Source organism: Oryzias latipes, chromosome 20, assembly GCF_002234675.1.
Source record: "Oryzias latipes chromosome 20, ASM223467v1".
NCBI classification, from domain to species: domain Eukaryota; kingdom Metazoa; phylum Chordata; class Actinopteri; order Beloniformes; family Adrianichthyidae; genus Oryzias; species Oryzias latipes.
Window position 1 is genome coordinate 19,140,620 of NC_019878.2, and position 15,619 is coordinate 19,156,238.

The window sequence follows — 15,619 nt, forward strand, 5'->3', positions numbered from 1 at the left end:
TAACACAAGCCATCCGTAAAATGATTTGCACATACCTGTAAAAAGGTGCACACAAAAAGTCCTTATATGCTCCCTATCTGTCTCACCCAAACAAATACATGCAAACTTTTTGCTGACGTTCTCAGAATCTCAATATGTTTGAGTTTTGAAATTAGCAGTGAGATATATTTTGTATTTTTGGTTTTCAGAAAAAAACAGTTTCTGAATTTTTATGATTTAAAAAAAAAAACTGTCAGGTCTGGTTTGTGCTCTCCCCCTTTTCTGCAAATGTAAATGTGTGTTGTGGATCTGACACAAAGTCAAAGACTGCTGTCTTTTTTTTTCTGATACATGTGCTGCAGGTATGAAACGCTCCAAGTTTCCAAGTGTGTTTTTTTTCTCAGACGTTTATAAAGTAGATGAGAAACAATAAAAAACAACGAAACAAGCCAAATCAACAGTACAACGTAGCTCTCCTTATGCACAGACTAACTCAGGCGCATACCTGCAAACACACCAGCTCTCCGTATTCACCATTCCCTTAAATATCATCGCACAAAATAAATCAATCAAATGCAAGCAATAAATAAATAAATAAATAAATAAAATTAAAAATTTTCAAGTCATCATCATGGGGGGATTAATAATATAAATTGAAAGAATATACAACAAAAGTAACATTAGGGAGACCAAATAGCAAAAATAAAACAAATAATATTTTTTTTTATTTATGATCCTGCAGAAAAAAAGAGTCCTTGGTAATTCAACAGTGTTGAATAATCCTGTGTTTTTATCAAGCCTTTCAGTCCTACATTCAATGTCTCATTTCCCCAAACAAGGATCCAATCTTCTGCCTTTCTATCTATCAGTAACTGGTGGTTACACCATGTCCACTTGCCCTGCTCTGTTCCAAATGCCCTCTTTCATGCAGCAGTTTTTGCCACGAATGACCACACAAAAACTCCCAAGGTCTAAATGATTTGATCAAAAATATACAAAAACTCAAATTCTTTAATAAAGACAGCAGCTACTGAGGCTTATGCAGCCAAATCTCCATCGGGTAGCACATTTCCTGTTCTGAACTTTAGCCGTACTGAGGTAAGATTTTTTCCATATTTGTATAAACCCCCAAAATAACTGTGGCACCAACCCATTTATGAAGTTATTCCTTGTAGAATCTAAAGCTAAGCACGGTAATGTTTCCTCATGGTCCATGTTTTCTTATTTAAAGTAAACTTGCCATCTTGTTCTAACATCTAAAACAGCAACTGGTCTAAATTTAAGTCATGTTAAGTTCATAACTTCTACATGTGCTCCGCTCCCTTATCACTACAGAAGAAAGGGCGACTGGAAACAAAGCACAGGAGATCAAAATGAGGCCTGATCCAGATGCTCAGAGCTGCTTCTGTCAGCGGTGAAATCATTCTTCTGCACTTCCATCTTTGCCCTTTCTTTTGAAGTGAGGATCATCCCTCTGGCTCAAGGAGGAGTCCAGATGTTGGTCGGCATGCAAAGACTTGCATAGTAAATACGCAGATATAAACTCTTACCTAGTGAGCTAAAATGTTCAAGTTATTAGATCGAAACCCATAAACGCATCATAATAGATGTCCTACTCCAATCATCTTTTGATCTCTTGTAAAATTGTTCCCAGTCGTCTTTTGATTATGAATATGCTACTTTTTAGTCAAAATAAAAAATCTGTGTTGTTTTCGAGGACATACGTTTGTGGGAGGGACTGCTGGCAACCCCGCCCCTCTTCCTCTCCCCATTCCAGAGCAGAGCGGGGAGATTGTGACCGGCTCAGCGTATTTTCTTTCTTTTTAATTTTCTTTTATTTTAAGTTTTATTGCACAGACAAAAACAACAACCTGAAACAAATCAAAACCAATAAACTACCGGTACTTATGCTGCAGGATCCTATACATAAACAAAACACAATTCCACATTTATCTAACAATAAAAGATGAACCAAAAAAGGACAAAGACAGGAGGCCAAAAAAAAAGAAAGGGAACAAAAGAAGTCAGATCTTTAATGAGCTTCTGTCTTCCTATACGTCACAAACATCGACTGTACAAGAGAGCTGGACTGAGTGAGTGTGACGTCACCCATTTCCAATTAAATAAATTCAATTCACTCGCCAATTTTCCGCGATACGGACTTCACCATGTTGGAAAGAGGCGGCGTTATTGAGCAGCAATTGGTCCGAGTCAGCCCGAATTAATATTTCTATAGCAACCATTCAGAAGTGAGATTGTTGGTAGGCCATGCCTCTTCCACTGAAAATGGGCTCGTAAGAATCAGTCAATCAAATGCTTTGACAAGAAACCACACTCTTTTTGAGGGCTTGATTTGTTAGTTTATAACTTAAATAACTTGAGCTACAGAAAAAATCTAAGAGGGCCGCTCAGTCCACTTCTCTTGGTCACAAATACGCTTTTTTTCTTCAAATGGCCTCCTTTTGTCTGCTCCAGATTCACAACGATTTTAATAAAGAAATACCCAGAAATGCAATTTAAGGCTCAATTTTTCCTAATATATGTCCCACATCATCAGAAAAACGCCACAGGAACACGTTAAGATCCCTAAAAACACAATTTCCCTCTGAGTGGGTCTTTAAACTAAAAAACGGGTGAAATTTTCTCAGGAAAAATAGACCTAAAAAAAACAGTTACAGAACTCAAAAGTGGGATCAGACATTAAAATTCATGGAAGTTTGAGGTTTTATGTGAGTATTTTTGCATTTTTTTGAGTTCAGAGTAATCTGACCTGTACTTTTCCAGCACTGCTTTCCACTGGGCTGCATGCCTGTGGATTACCAAGAGCAGCTAAAAGCTATTCTCCTCCATGCTTTTGTATAATTTAGTTGACTTGTTTTGTGACAACTTATCTATATAAGTCAAAGAATCTGTAGGTGAGGCTCCTCCGGCTGCAATATTTACAAAGAGCCTTAATTGTGCACAAAGGTATGCAGGGGGCATTAGGTTAAAATGGTAACTCCAGTGTCTGTTAAAACAACCTGAACTTTTTACACCCTCATGACCACTACCTGTCTGACGGGTCAGGTCAGCAGCTCCCCGGCTTAAGACAACGGCAGCCACACATCTCTGTTTTGCTGAAGAATCTGCCTCTGACAGGAGCTCAGACCTGATTAGCTGGTCTGATTAACGCAGCGGCGTTGCATTCGAGACAGCGTGTAAAATTCTGTCTGGCTCGACTCATTATCAGCAGTGATCACTGGCAGGTTCCATCGGGACCTTCTGTCGGAGCGATTAAACACCCCCACCCCCCAGTGACACTATGGATTAGACGCAGCCTTGGCGCCGCTTTATGGACCACTTGTCTTCTCATTTGGGGTGATGTACCCTTAAAACCCAAACTACCTGACACACGAGATCTGTTCCCCAACAGACCTCCATATTCCTCTCTTTAGCCTTCTTGTTCTTCTTCTTGGGGGGGTTGAATGATTTAATACAGATGCTTTGCTCCAGACTGACAAATTTTTAGAAACAAAAAGCAACCATTAGGTGCAAAAACACATTATTGGTTTCTGAGTATTAAAAATAAATATCTAAATTGCAATTAAGGTGAGTTGAAACCTAGCCTAACATTCTGCCATGACTAATCCCAGTTTTATTCTTTGTTTCTGTGAACTTGTTCAAGTTTCAAACAGTGAGCTGCTGCACACTTGGAGTCAGTGTTATCTAGCTGACCTTGATTCTGTGGAGCGGGAGTGTGGCATAGCCAGGAACCCACAGAGAAAAGAATGTGGGAGACTGTTTCACTGTTTTACTTTAACAAGAAAAACTCAGGAGGCAAAATTATAATCTATTTTCTTGATATTTTTCTCAAAAATAAGCAATATGAGGAAGTAAATGTGTTAGCCATGGTGGTATTAGATGCCTATTTTCCATATAATTGACATTATGGATTAAAAAAATATGATTTTTGTGATGGTCTCCAACCAAATCTGACAACCAGGAATAAAAATACTTTAACCTTTAAAGGCCAAATGACTAAAAGTGAATATGTTTTTTTTTTCAATACAACAAAGTTAATCAAAAATTAACAGTAAGTACACCTGACATGGTTATTGTCCTTGGTAAATGTGATTTAAAGGATTTGCTTTTTATATATATATGAAAATGTCTACATGGTTCTAAACTGCAAAACATGGCTTCCTGTACCTGTGCAATTTTACATTTTCATTCAAAAAAAACTGCGGAAACTGCTCCAAACATTTACAAAGAAAGAAAAAAAACATCTTAAAGTTTTTCGCCTTTTTCTTAAGAAAGAAAGACTTTGTCTCATGCAACATCGGTGAGGTGCGAACATCATTTAAAGTCACAAGTCTTTCAAAAAGTAATGTTCAGCACTCGCTGTGAAATTTTAGTTTGTGACTTTCATGTTAAGATGAAAAAGTATGTGAAGACACAGAAGAATTACTACTGTAGAGCAGTGTTTTTCAAACTTTTCTGAGCCACGGCACACTTTAACCTTAAAAAAATCCCGCGGCACACCAGCATCCAAAAATTTAAAAAAAGGAGAAACTCAGTCTGTATTGATCTACAGCCCCTCCACAGTCTCACATGCATTTTTGAGATAATTGTTGCAGAAAAAGCTGGAAACTGCAGCTGTTTTTTTCTAAAAGATGCAATAAAAGTTAAGTTAGAAGATTTAAAAACAGTTTGTAATGTGTTCGTTGGTTTCAAGACGTTTAACAACAGATCTCCTTGTGCTCTGTCACTCTCACAACCCAATGCATCATGGGAGATGTAGTGCATAAAACGGCCGGCGGAGATCGCTTTTCGGAGCTTCATTTTCTTGTTCACTTGTTCTACGGTCTCATACCGGATTCTGTGGAAAGCTACAGCGCTAAAGACGAGCTTTAGCTGGTATTTTTGTTAGAACTGAGCGACTTTACGAGCTAAATCGGGACAAGGAAGTGAAGACTTTAAACACTTCTGATTGGTCAGACTGATGACATGTGATTAAGCTCCCCAACAATGATTGGTGGAGACAGTTAAAGCGACGGGACTTTTCCAAAATACAGCCGGAGCTGCAGCTGAATCGTGGTAACGTCATTCTTATCAAAATGTCTTTAATAAAATAAAGTAAACGCAAAGAAAAAGTATTTTACGATCTTTTATATTCCTAACTCCTCAGTGTTTTATCAGGGCCTGTTTGGATGAACACAGAGCTGATATCCTGGAGATGGGAAATGTTGTTAAATCAGTTAATGACGGCAATTTCCCTCGGCACACTTGACCATCTCCCACGGCACACTAATGTGCCGCGGCACACTGGTTGAAAAACACTGCTGTAGAGGACCAGGACAGTCCAAATTCCCTCCCTACACCCTAACTCCTACAAGACTATATAGTCTAGTACCCGGGATTTGACTGCAATTCGGACACGATGCTCACTACTTCTTTTTTTAAACGACAAATATGATGTCAACCATTGCCCGAAGTAAAAGCCAAATAAATGTGAACATTTAACTATTTATAACTATTTTACTATTTAAACTATGATCCAATTATGAAAACACAATTAAATCCACATTTGAAATATATATATCCTTCACTATATTTGTCAATCTAGTTGGCATCGATGCACAGTAGTTTTTTGCAGAGACTTCTGGGAAATTTCCAGGGCACTGGATTTTGGAATTGTAGATTTGGGAAGTCCTAAAAATAGTTTATGCCCTATATAGTGCATTCAAAAGTGAGAAGAGAGAGAATTCAGACACAATCGGTGCCCAGTGAGACCAGGAACAGCTTGCCTCCTTGTTACTCCTGATTTTGTGTTAAATAAAATAACTAAGTGTACTAAGTTATCTGGTTCTGTTTTGAAAATACACTTCATTTTAACTTAGACGGTTAAGATTTGTCTTCATACTTCCTGCATTGAAAACCCTCTCCAATATAAATAGTGTTTTTGGTGTTTTTAACATGTTCTTGTGGCATTTGTCTCATGATGGAGGAGATGTATGAAGAAAATTCAGCTTAAAATGGGATTTCTGAGTATTTCTTAATTCAAATCGTTGTGAATCAGAAAGAAAAAATGCCCTTGGAAAAAGCTTGTAGCTGTGACCTAGAAGCTACAACAGCAAGTCACAAACTCCCTACTCTGCCAATTCTGATGCATCCCCTTGCAGATAAATGGATCCACGTACATCTTCGTTTTCCTCGTCTGAGCTGACATCTGGCTAAAAACTGTACAGCTGGATAGCTCCAACTTTGTCATTTTTTTCTAGTTGAGACAGGGTTCCTCCACATCAACAGTCCTGCCCACAACTTGGAGGAACTACTGCTGCTCTGCAGAAATTATTTCCTAGAAAACAGCCGTTTCCGTTTTTGGCTAAAAACTGTATAATCATAACAATAAGACCACTTAGAACACGTTTAGAATACAATTAAAAGATTATCGGAGTTAGACTTTAAAGGTGCACAAAAACTGTATGTAAAGTTTATTGGAAATGCTGCTATTCCTGACAAATAACTGACAAATGTATATTTATCCGATTCATTAAGAAAATAACCTAAATAAAAATGTAGACCAGAAGGTTGTTATACGCTCAGAATCTGAAGCAGCAAAGTCCAGATGCATACAGCTTCACATGTCCTGCATAAGAGCTGCATCACATCACATGAAAATTAATTTTAAAAAAACAAAACAAAAAAAAACAAATCAAGCCTCTTGTGTAACATTGGTTCAATTGTCAGCATCAGCCAGGGAACTATAGCAACTTAGTGGTGACAGACGTGTCTGTCACTTCATCTGTCTGCTGCCCTCAGCTGCAGACAGCTGCCCTAACATGGCTGCTCCGCTCCATAAAGAAACGCAGTCACAGCTCATCGCACACACACAGGCTGACACACAGGCGGAAGGAAGGAATTCAGTGTGTTTGTGATCGGTCAAGCAGTTCAGTTTGTCCTCCTCATAGCCCTCAGGCAGACAGAGAGGAGTGAGAGGATGGGTGGCGGTCAGGCCAGTGGGTTGTTATCTCCTCTCCCTTGTGTGGGATCCAGGTCTTTGGAGGCGAGATGAGTGGAGGAAATTAAAGCACTTGCTTTTGCTGTGGGTGGAAGGATTGCAGAAAAAGAAAAAAAGAGAGGTGGTATTGCACACAGTGCAAGTTGGTTAATGTCTGCTTGCTCACAGTGGAGTCAGCCACTTTTTAGCATGTTGAGATATTATCATCGCAACCTCCGGCTGACCTTGATGGATCCCCGCCTTTGTAACCCAAACCCCAGGAGACATTCCCTTCTCACCTCTGAAAGCATGCACAGTCACTGTAGCTGCTTTTCCTGTATTTCTGCCGTCTTAACATCTGCGTGGGAACACACACAGGTCTTTTTATCCCTCACAATATCTGCAATGTTTCCGTAAACAAAGTTGACTTTTGTCAGAGTTAATTACAAGTCCCTAAGGCGCAAAATGACAAGGATTAAACAATTTGTCTTTAGTTCCACCTGCTTCTGTTTTTGCATACAAATCGTGACACGATAAAGATGATCTTTGATTTTTTCCTTTTTATTAATCAGCTCTTAAATGTATGCTCTTGTTGCTCTTTTGGATGACATCACAGTCTCTTGTTCCTTTAACCAACCCCTTTAACCTCAATAACACAAACACTGTCACTAACATCAGTTTAAAGCTTTCGATTCAACTCTTTACTAAGCCTAGATTCTCAGAAGCAAAAGAATAAAATAAAAAATACTGTGTAGAAATTGATGAAAGCCCAGAACAGCCGGGATAAAAAATATGGAGGCGTAACAAATAATTTGAGGGGCTCATGATTTTGTTGAAAAATATTGCTTTTGTTATTTTTGCAAAAAAAAGCTTGTATTGATGCTTTTTTTTATTTTTATTTTTTTTTATCTTTGTCCATAACGATACAAATACTCAGAAATTGGTAGGACAAACCTTTTTGCAATAGGGGGCAGCTAACCCCCTGGGCCCCCTGTTGCTCCACCCCTGGATTTGATTGCATTTCATTGCAAATGCACCCATAAATCCTATTCAGATTTATCGTTTGCTTTAACAAAATAATAATAATAATAATAATTTACGTAGAATGTTGCAATATTTGGAAATTCTATTAGAAAATTCTAGCAAAATACAAGAAACGTGAAAGTTTAAAACTTTGAAAAAAAATTATAAATACCAACAGCTTTTTGATTTTAATATTAGCACAAAAGCATTTCAAGTTCTCATTTATAGGATCAGTAAATCCAGGCAGCTGCAAAACAATCCAGGGTCATAACTTTATCCCAATCGGGCAGGATGCAGCATGTTTTATCACCCATGCCCTGATGGAGTCATAATAGATTTACTTGTTAGCTGGCACAGGCAGAAAATAAAGAAACCCCTGCGCTCATCTTGAAAAACGACTGGCACAGACAGCCTGCAAAGCAAAAGCACTAAAGGTTTCCCCTCAAATTTTCTTTGCGTGGGCTTTTCCCTTGTTGGAGGTTTGCAGCACCTGCGCGCGCCGCGGCACGGAAACTTTCACGAACAATTGACCAGAGAAACTCGAACGCTTTTTTTTTCAAAGGGTTAGTTAAAAACGGTGCCAGCTTTCGGAAACTTAATAACGCATCAGCAAATGAACCCCACCTTTGTTGGCTCTGACCGGACGGTGCGCCGCCGGTGTGACACATGTATTCCCAGTCTGTGCGCAAAAAAATAAAAATAAAAATAAAAAGTTTCTTTGTATTCCTCACTTAGAGAGAGCCATGCCTCCCGAGGACCTCCAGATACAAAGGCTGCTCTGAAGCGCTCCTGCACACTCTTCTCTAACAGGCACCTACACGTAAACTGAGACCCTCTGGTAGTGACATCACAAGTCGCTATGGCAACTGACTCCACCCCACCTCTGAGCTGATCCTACCTGTCTGACTAGCAATAACTTCACAACAAGATCTTTCCTCTCCTTTTCCGCGTGTGATGGATTAAACAGTCACAGAGTGTATTTTCCTGATCTGACATTTTTTAATGTTTTCGAAAAGTCCCCAAACTTTGAATTTATGTGATACTAAACAGTACATGTGTAAAAATCTGGAGGATTCAGATCAGCCTGAAGGAAAGGTTGACTTTGCATGTCTTCTAAAAACAAGCACACAAAATCAGTCTTGCACAATGACTTGAACAATTGCCCCGAGCTCCCTTGTGGCTTGTTGCCCATCTCACTATTACCTCAACTGTTTAGGCTACAAAGCCAGTTTGTCCATCTCTTTTGTGCCCTGTGACCCAGCACAAACAAAAGCACAATGCACAGGTGAGCTACATGTTCCACTACGGTGACTCCAGCTTCCCTCTCCATCGGTTTCAGTGACTTGAAAAGTTCAAGACTTCCAAACCTGCCCAGCTACAGGAAGTGTTCGTAGAATCTGCACACGCCGCAGGCTGGCTTGTTGTCTGAGAGTACAAGCAAGTCAAATTAGGGTTATTAAAAAAAGGAGTGTATAGCCAATTCAAACCTTTTGTGGTTTTGATGTATTCTATTTCTTTAATGCTCGCTGTTTTGCAGTGGGAGGGAAACATAGAAGGATATTTATGGGAGAAAAAACTCACATTTTACCTACAGTTAAAAGAAGGAGTGAATAATTGTGTGGATCCACTGGAGTACACTAGGGATAATAGAAATATCCATAATTCTTAGAATGGACTGAAGCAATACATTAATTGCTGCAAGTAAAAACATCCTTTATGGGGTTTTTTTCCCCAGAGCAATGAATTATTTGTGGGGTTTTGTTAGTTTTGTTAAAATATTTAGCACAATTCAAACATAATTCCTGACTTTGGATAAAGGGAAAACATTGTATAATATATGAAATAATATATAAAGTTTAACAGGGCTTTATTTACCACTATATTTTTCCAACTCCACACCTATAAATCTATACTTTGAAAGTATTTGAATCACCATTTTTACTTAATTTCTTTATTTTAAAGACATTATTTTCTAGTTTTTGTTGCTGTTTTAACCTCTACATTTCTTCTGCAAAAACAACTTACTCTATAAATAATAGGAAAGAAAATAAGCAAACTTAGCATCCACTGATGCATATGGATGGCATGCAGGATTAAACGTAATTTTGTCTAATGGTGTTTAAAATTCAGATGCTTTCTTCAATTCTCGTCACTTTTTCTTTTTCTTTATCCAGTCCCATTCCTGTTAATCCAGCAGCTGCTGGGTCAAAAATCCCCACTACTCTCATTACTGCTTTTAAACTCAATCTGCAGAAACACCTGTCAGTTTAACCTCCACTTCTGCATTCACTTTAATTATAAGAAATGTCATTACCTCCACAACGTATTGTGTCAACAGTTAGTTGAACTAGTAGAAAAAGTTAACAAGACTTTTAATGTATTAGAGTTTTTGCAACAAAATTGGGATAAGACAAAACTCTTTTCTATAAAATCCAGTGGAATAGAAGGACATTGAACAGCTCATTTGAGTCATTACATTCTTTAAAAATTAAGTAATTTACGACATCCTGTTCCAGCAATGCATCATATAGGGTGTATTCAGACTGAGAAAACCGTTTGGTCTGGGCTCAGTCCGCTTAATTTGGTCCGGATCAAGTCCTGAACCTTGCGTTTGGTTTGTATTTAGACTGCCGTCAAGGGGACTTTCCTGTTACGGACTAAAGCTTGTAAACAAAACCATGTGACTAAAGATCTCTTTAGTCTAGAGGCTGAAATTATGGAAGACCTGCGCTTTTAGTCCATTCAAACTTTATATTTTGCTCACAAGTTTTGAACGTCTGTATCAACGTCAGGCTCAACACTTTTTACTTGCTTTTTTGGTCTGGCAGAGAAATGCTGCAGGGCGGTTACTGGCAAGAAGACGGCTAAAAACGTACTGATAGGTGTTTATGACGTATAGATTGTCGGGAAAACAGTGAGAATCAATGTGTATCACGTTAAAAATTGTCTTTGATGAGTCTGAATTCATCCGTTCACATTCCATTGAGTTGAAGTCTCATCGTTGTGGTGTTATGGCATTATTTTAAGAGAATTCGTGAGGAACTGCAAGGTAGCATTTAGGATTACGTCACAGCATCGCCTGTTAGGCTCATGCCACATGACAAGACACAAAGCATGTAAGAAGTGTTTTTAGCTGTGTTAAAATAAACGCACTAACAAATAAAGATTTGGACCCTTTTTATTGTTTGATAAAGCAACAATTGTTGATTTAGATTTGTCTGCGGCTCATCGGTTGCTTCATTCCTCAATTTACATCGGCTACAGCCCTTTTGGTTCAGTTGCTCCGCTCCGGGAACGGATTGTATTCAGACTAAGGAATCTCAGAGCGAACCGAAGCTCAGTCCGACTGGAAACAAACCGAGACCACCTAAGAAGATGTGTCTGAGAGCGGTTCCTGGTCCCAGACCAGGGTTCGCTTGGGTGTACTCAGACTGAAAATTTGTTCCGGATTTTAATGGTCAACGACCTCTGGTTCACTTTAAGCAAACCAAATGTGTCCAGTCTGAACCCAGCCATAGCGTTTCAAAAATCACCAAAAAATCTTCGTCCCTTTATTTTCCAGAAGAACACAATTTATTCTCACTGTTTTATGATTCATATCTGAGATCAACAATAAAACCCTCCTCCACTGTGCAAGTTAATCTATCAGAAAATCAGTCTAAGGTAAAAGGAAAACCTGCAGCTGTGGAAACCCAAACCTTCCCGTAAAAGTTTTAAAATAGATCACTGAGGTTGAAAAAAAGAATTAAATGAATGATAGCAGCATAAAAATGTATATCCCCTAATGTATACCCCCCCCCCCAAAAAAAAAGATATACCAACACACAAAAAGAGATCTAGAAGGTGAATGCCTCTGCAGCACATTTTGAAAAAATCAAAACCATAATCAGATCTACATTATGAGAGTCTGCCAGTCAATCAAGATAATAAAAAATCTATATACTTAACAACAATTGTTTGTCTGGTCAATCTAAATTTACTGACCTGATCCCTCAACCTCTCCTGGTGACCCATGATCGCTGATGCATGATGGGGGTATTTGTGCTTCAGGTGCTCCAGGAAGGCCTCCCTCTTCTTGTCCATATCTGATGGCTGCATAGCCAGAATCTCCTGGGAGCTGCGGGCCCCTCCTAATGTGTGCCTTCGAGGGACAGCACGGCTTCCTTTGGCGTCCCCCTTTGATGGGGGCGTCCCATTTGGGGAGGCCTGTCTGCGGCTTACGTGCTCAGCATCCTCTGGGGAGGTCACCTTCAAGTTGCTTTTGGTTTGTTCTGGGGAAACAGACAATATAATATTTATAATCAAAATGTGAAATTAAATGGACAAAAAAGGTAATAGAAAAATGCTTTAAGAAGTTTTTAAACTAATCCTGGATCATCTTATGAAGATCTTCTTTATATTAAGTTACCTGACAAACCTCAAAAACAATACACATCCTGCTAAGTAGTACTTTTATTCACAACTGTATGCTAACTTTGTGCAAAAAATAAGATTACTACAGATATACCCAACAAACAAACTTTTTGGATTCATCATTTAAAGTTTGAAAACACAAATTTCACACAGCTAAGCAATTTTTAAACTTTATATCCAAATGTCTGCTGCAATAACAGCATTAACTTTAGCATGCTATGTCAGCTCCAGCTACAACAAAAATCTATGCAAGTATAAATCCTGAAAAGAAATCTGTCAGTAAAAATGATCTCTGCTTGGAATACAAGTTACAAAGCAATACTTTCTGGAAATTCAAAGGTTTTGTTGTAATTTTTTAAAAAAAAGTTACACAAGTTAAAATAATAGATTCAAGAAATGGAGGAGGAATGTGATTTTCTCTATTGTCACTGGGAATCGAGCCTTGACATATATTTCTATTCAGTGCAGGACTGTTGTGTGTTGAAAGATGGAGGCAAAATGGGGGTTTATGTTGATGCACAGCTGACGTGCTGGTAGCTAGCAACATAAATGGAGGTGCTGAATGCTGTGCGTGTACAAGTGTGAGTAACACACACTACACATGTTCTATCTTGAGTCATGCATTCATTAACGTGATTTCTGAGCACCCTCTTTTTCAATTATCAAAGTGGAACAATGATTTATTGAGACCCTACTTTTTGAGCAAATGTGAAACACCTGCTACGTTAAAAAAAAGGTCATTGCAATAATGATATGATAATAATCTTCACATTTGAAGTTTAGATTGCTCCACTAACACATTTCTGTTCAAAAGATGGAGAAAGAAATGACAACAACAGATTAAGCAAAGTTAATATCTACATCTGGTCCAAAAGTCGGTGTCTGAATCTGGGGAAAGAGAACAACCAGCTTGAGACTTTGATGCAAGACTAAGACTCCATGAACCTGAAAAAAACACAACTGCAAGAACATATTTCAACAGTTGTCAAAGTTCATGTGTTGACAGTTAGAAAAGGATTGCATTAAAGACATGCCAGGAAAAAGTCTTCTCCGTCCAAAAATGACAATAGAGGCAAACTACTGTTTGGAAGAGAACCAAAGACCAGATGCTTAAAAGAGAACCACATCAAAAAGACACCTTTTCTTTTTTAAATCTTTAAGACTCAAAAGAGAATGTCACCTACTTTTTTCTTTACATTTTTCAAGACCGACTTTTCTAACTAGCATTTTCTAATGTGAAATGCTAGTATCAGTGGAAAAAAGGTGACTAGTTGTAAAGCATGGTGGAGAGAAAATTATGGTCTGGGGTTACTTTTTTGCCTCTGGAACGGAGCAGTTCCATTTGATGTCGAGTGTGAATTTGACATAATTTCATAACAATTTAAATAAAAAGACAAAAATATCTGAAAATGTAAAGAAATTAAAATTTCCCCTCCACAAAGGATGTCACAGAAGATATAATACAAAACGTAGATGTGTTTAAAGAATATTACAAGATAGATTAATAAGGCTGTTGTAATAACATTCCACCATGATGTTTGAGGCTATTGCTCGATTCAAAATCTGGACCAATTTTTACAAGTTTGCATCTCATCCCGTGACTGTTTTGACATTAACAAATAATGCAAGCTGTTCTTTCAGTGGGTCATAAATGAGGGGTTTAATGGGGCCAACCAAACATTTGAGACTCTAAACTAAGAATAGAAAAGGAAAAACAACTTGTTTTTTCATTCAGAGCTTAAATACAAACATACTGCGGGTTCTATTTTACCCGTTAATGCAAGCGTGTCCACAGTACAATAGTTATAATGTAACATGTAATTAGTTAGGAGACTGAATGAGAGAAAACGTTACTCCGTTTTTCTTTCACGTGAGAATAACCAAAGCAACAGGAGATGTATAGGCATGCATATTTGCACATCTATTATCTGCATTATAATCAGCAAGGTGTGTCAAAAGCTGGAGGGGAGGCACTAAAGAAAGCTCATCTTCTATTTCTTTCATAGGGTTTTGAGAGCTATAACGTGTGCCTTTTAGAGGGAAATGGCAGGAAATGAAGGACCTCTTGCAGAGTGTTGTGGACTGTCTAACATGGAGAAATATGGTCCCATTTCGCCCCCATAAGACATTCTGAGACTAACACATAAAGGTTCAAAACAACTTATCTAAAATAGCTTTTTTGGTAAGCTTGAAAAACGAAATGGTGTAGTATTATGAACTTAAACCCCCACCCTCCTCAAATTGAGAGCCGCAGCATGTCTCATGTACTTCCAACCCTATTTTTAACTCCCAAACAGTTTCTCCGCAGCCAAACGCACTCAGACAGAGAACACCAAAATGTGCATCATTCATCTGGCATGTCATAAATCTCATTACCTTCCATGAGAACACAATCTTTGTCTTCATCTGCTATTTCTTCTTCCATAACTATCTGTGTGACTCCAACAGCACTCGTGAATACGCCAGACTTGGAGAACGAGCAAACTGCCTGCTTTGCGATTCCAGACGTAACTCACGTGGAAAATGGGGCCTGAGATAGGCCCTGCCCCACTGCCCCAGGATAGACTGGTGGGGATTTAGAGAGTCAACTGCATTCCAGGACACAGAGCAACTAGACCCTTACCCTTGGGCCACAAGCTCTGTTGCCCCTTTGGAGGGATCATTGACTGAATGTAAATGTGGGACGGAATATCCACTGCTGTTAAAGATGACAAGGTCCAGAAAAACTCTTAAATTTCAAATTCTAACAGGTGTCAGGGTGTCTGACACACATATTGTTATATACTCAGTCTGGTCTTAATCAAAGCTGTGTCTGCAGGCTGTCTCTTGTTTATATCTGTGTCTCTTGAGAGGCCCACCACATGCTAGCATCCAAATGTGTCATAACCTACTTCTGAGCAATGTCCAAACTGCTCTCACGAGTGTGCAGCCTCCTAATGTAGGATTGAGTTATCTGATTTGACAGATCAGGAAGAAAGCCAGTCCAGCGGGCTTTGTGCACTTAAAAAAAACAGTCCCAAAAAGTTCCTGCATGTGAGTTTACCCTTTTTTTTTTTTTAAGGGGCTGCAGTTAGTTTCATTGCAGCTGCTGATGCAAGTGACCCAAAGTGAACATAGTGAAAGCGACGCACTTTAAAAAGGAAAACGTGAGGGGATCAATGGGCGAGTTGGTGGGCCATGTAATTGAAACTGGTGGGGCGAGCGCGCAGACAAACACAACAGAGC

At 38.7% G+C, this 15,619-nt stretch overlaps 1 protein-coding gene across 13 annotated transcripts in view; it reads right to left on the reverse strand.

Moving 5' to 3' along the window:
* kiaa1217 (KIAA1217 ortholog) overlaps nt 1–15,619 on the reverse strand; it is a 115,315-nt gene that overhangs the window by 38,999 nt on the left and 60,697 nt on the right. For 11 of the 13 annotated variants that reach the window (XM_023949985.1, XM_020712665.2, XM_023949984.1 and 8 more), the window contains exon 2: nt 11,966–12,252. In XM_023949985.1, coding sequence (XP_023805753.1) covers nt 11,966–12,252 — 287 coding nt within the window. Of the gene's footprint in view, nt 1–8,605; nt 8,788–11,965; nt 12,253–14,770; nt 14,898–15,619 lie in introns of those variants that run through there. The other 2 variants (XM_023949986.1, XM_023949988.1) reach the window with 2 other exon arrangements.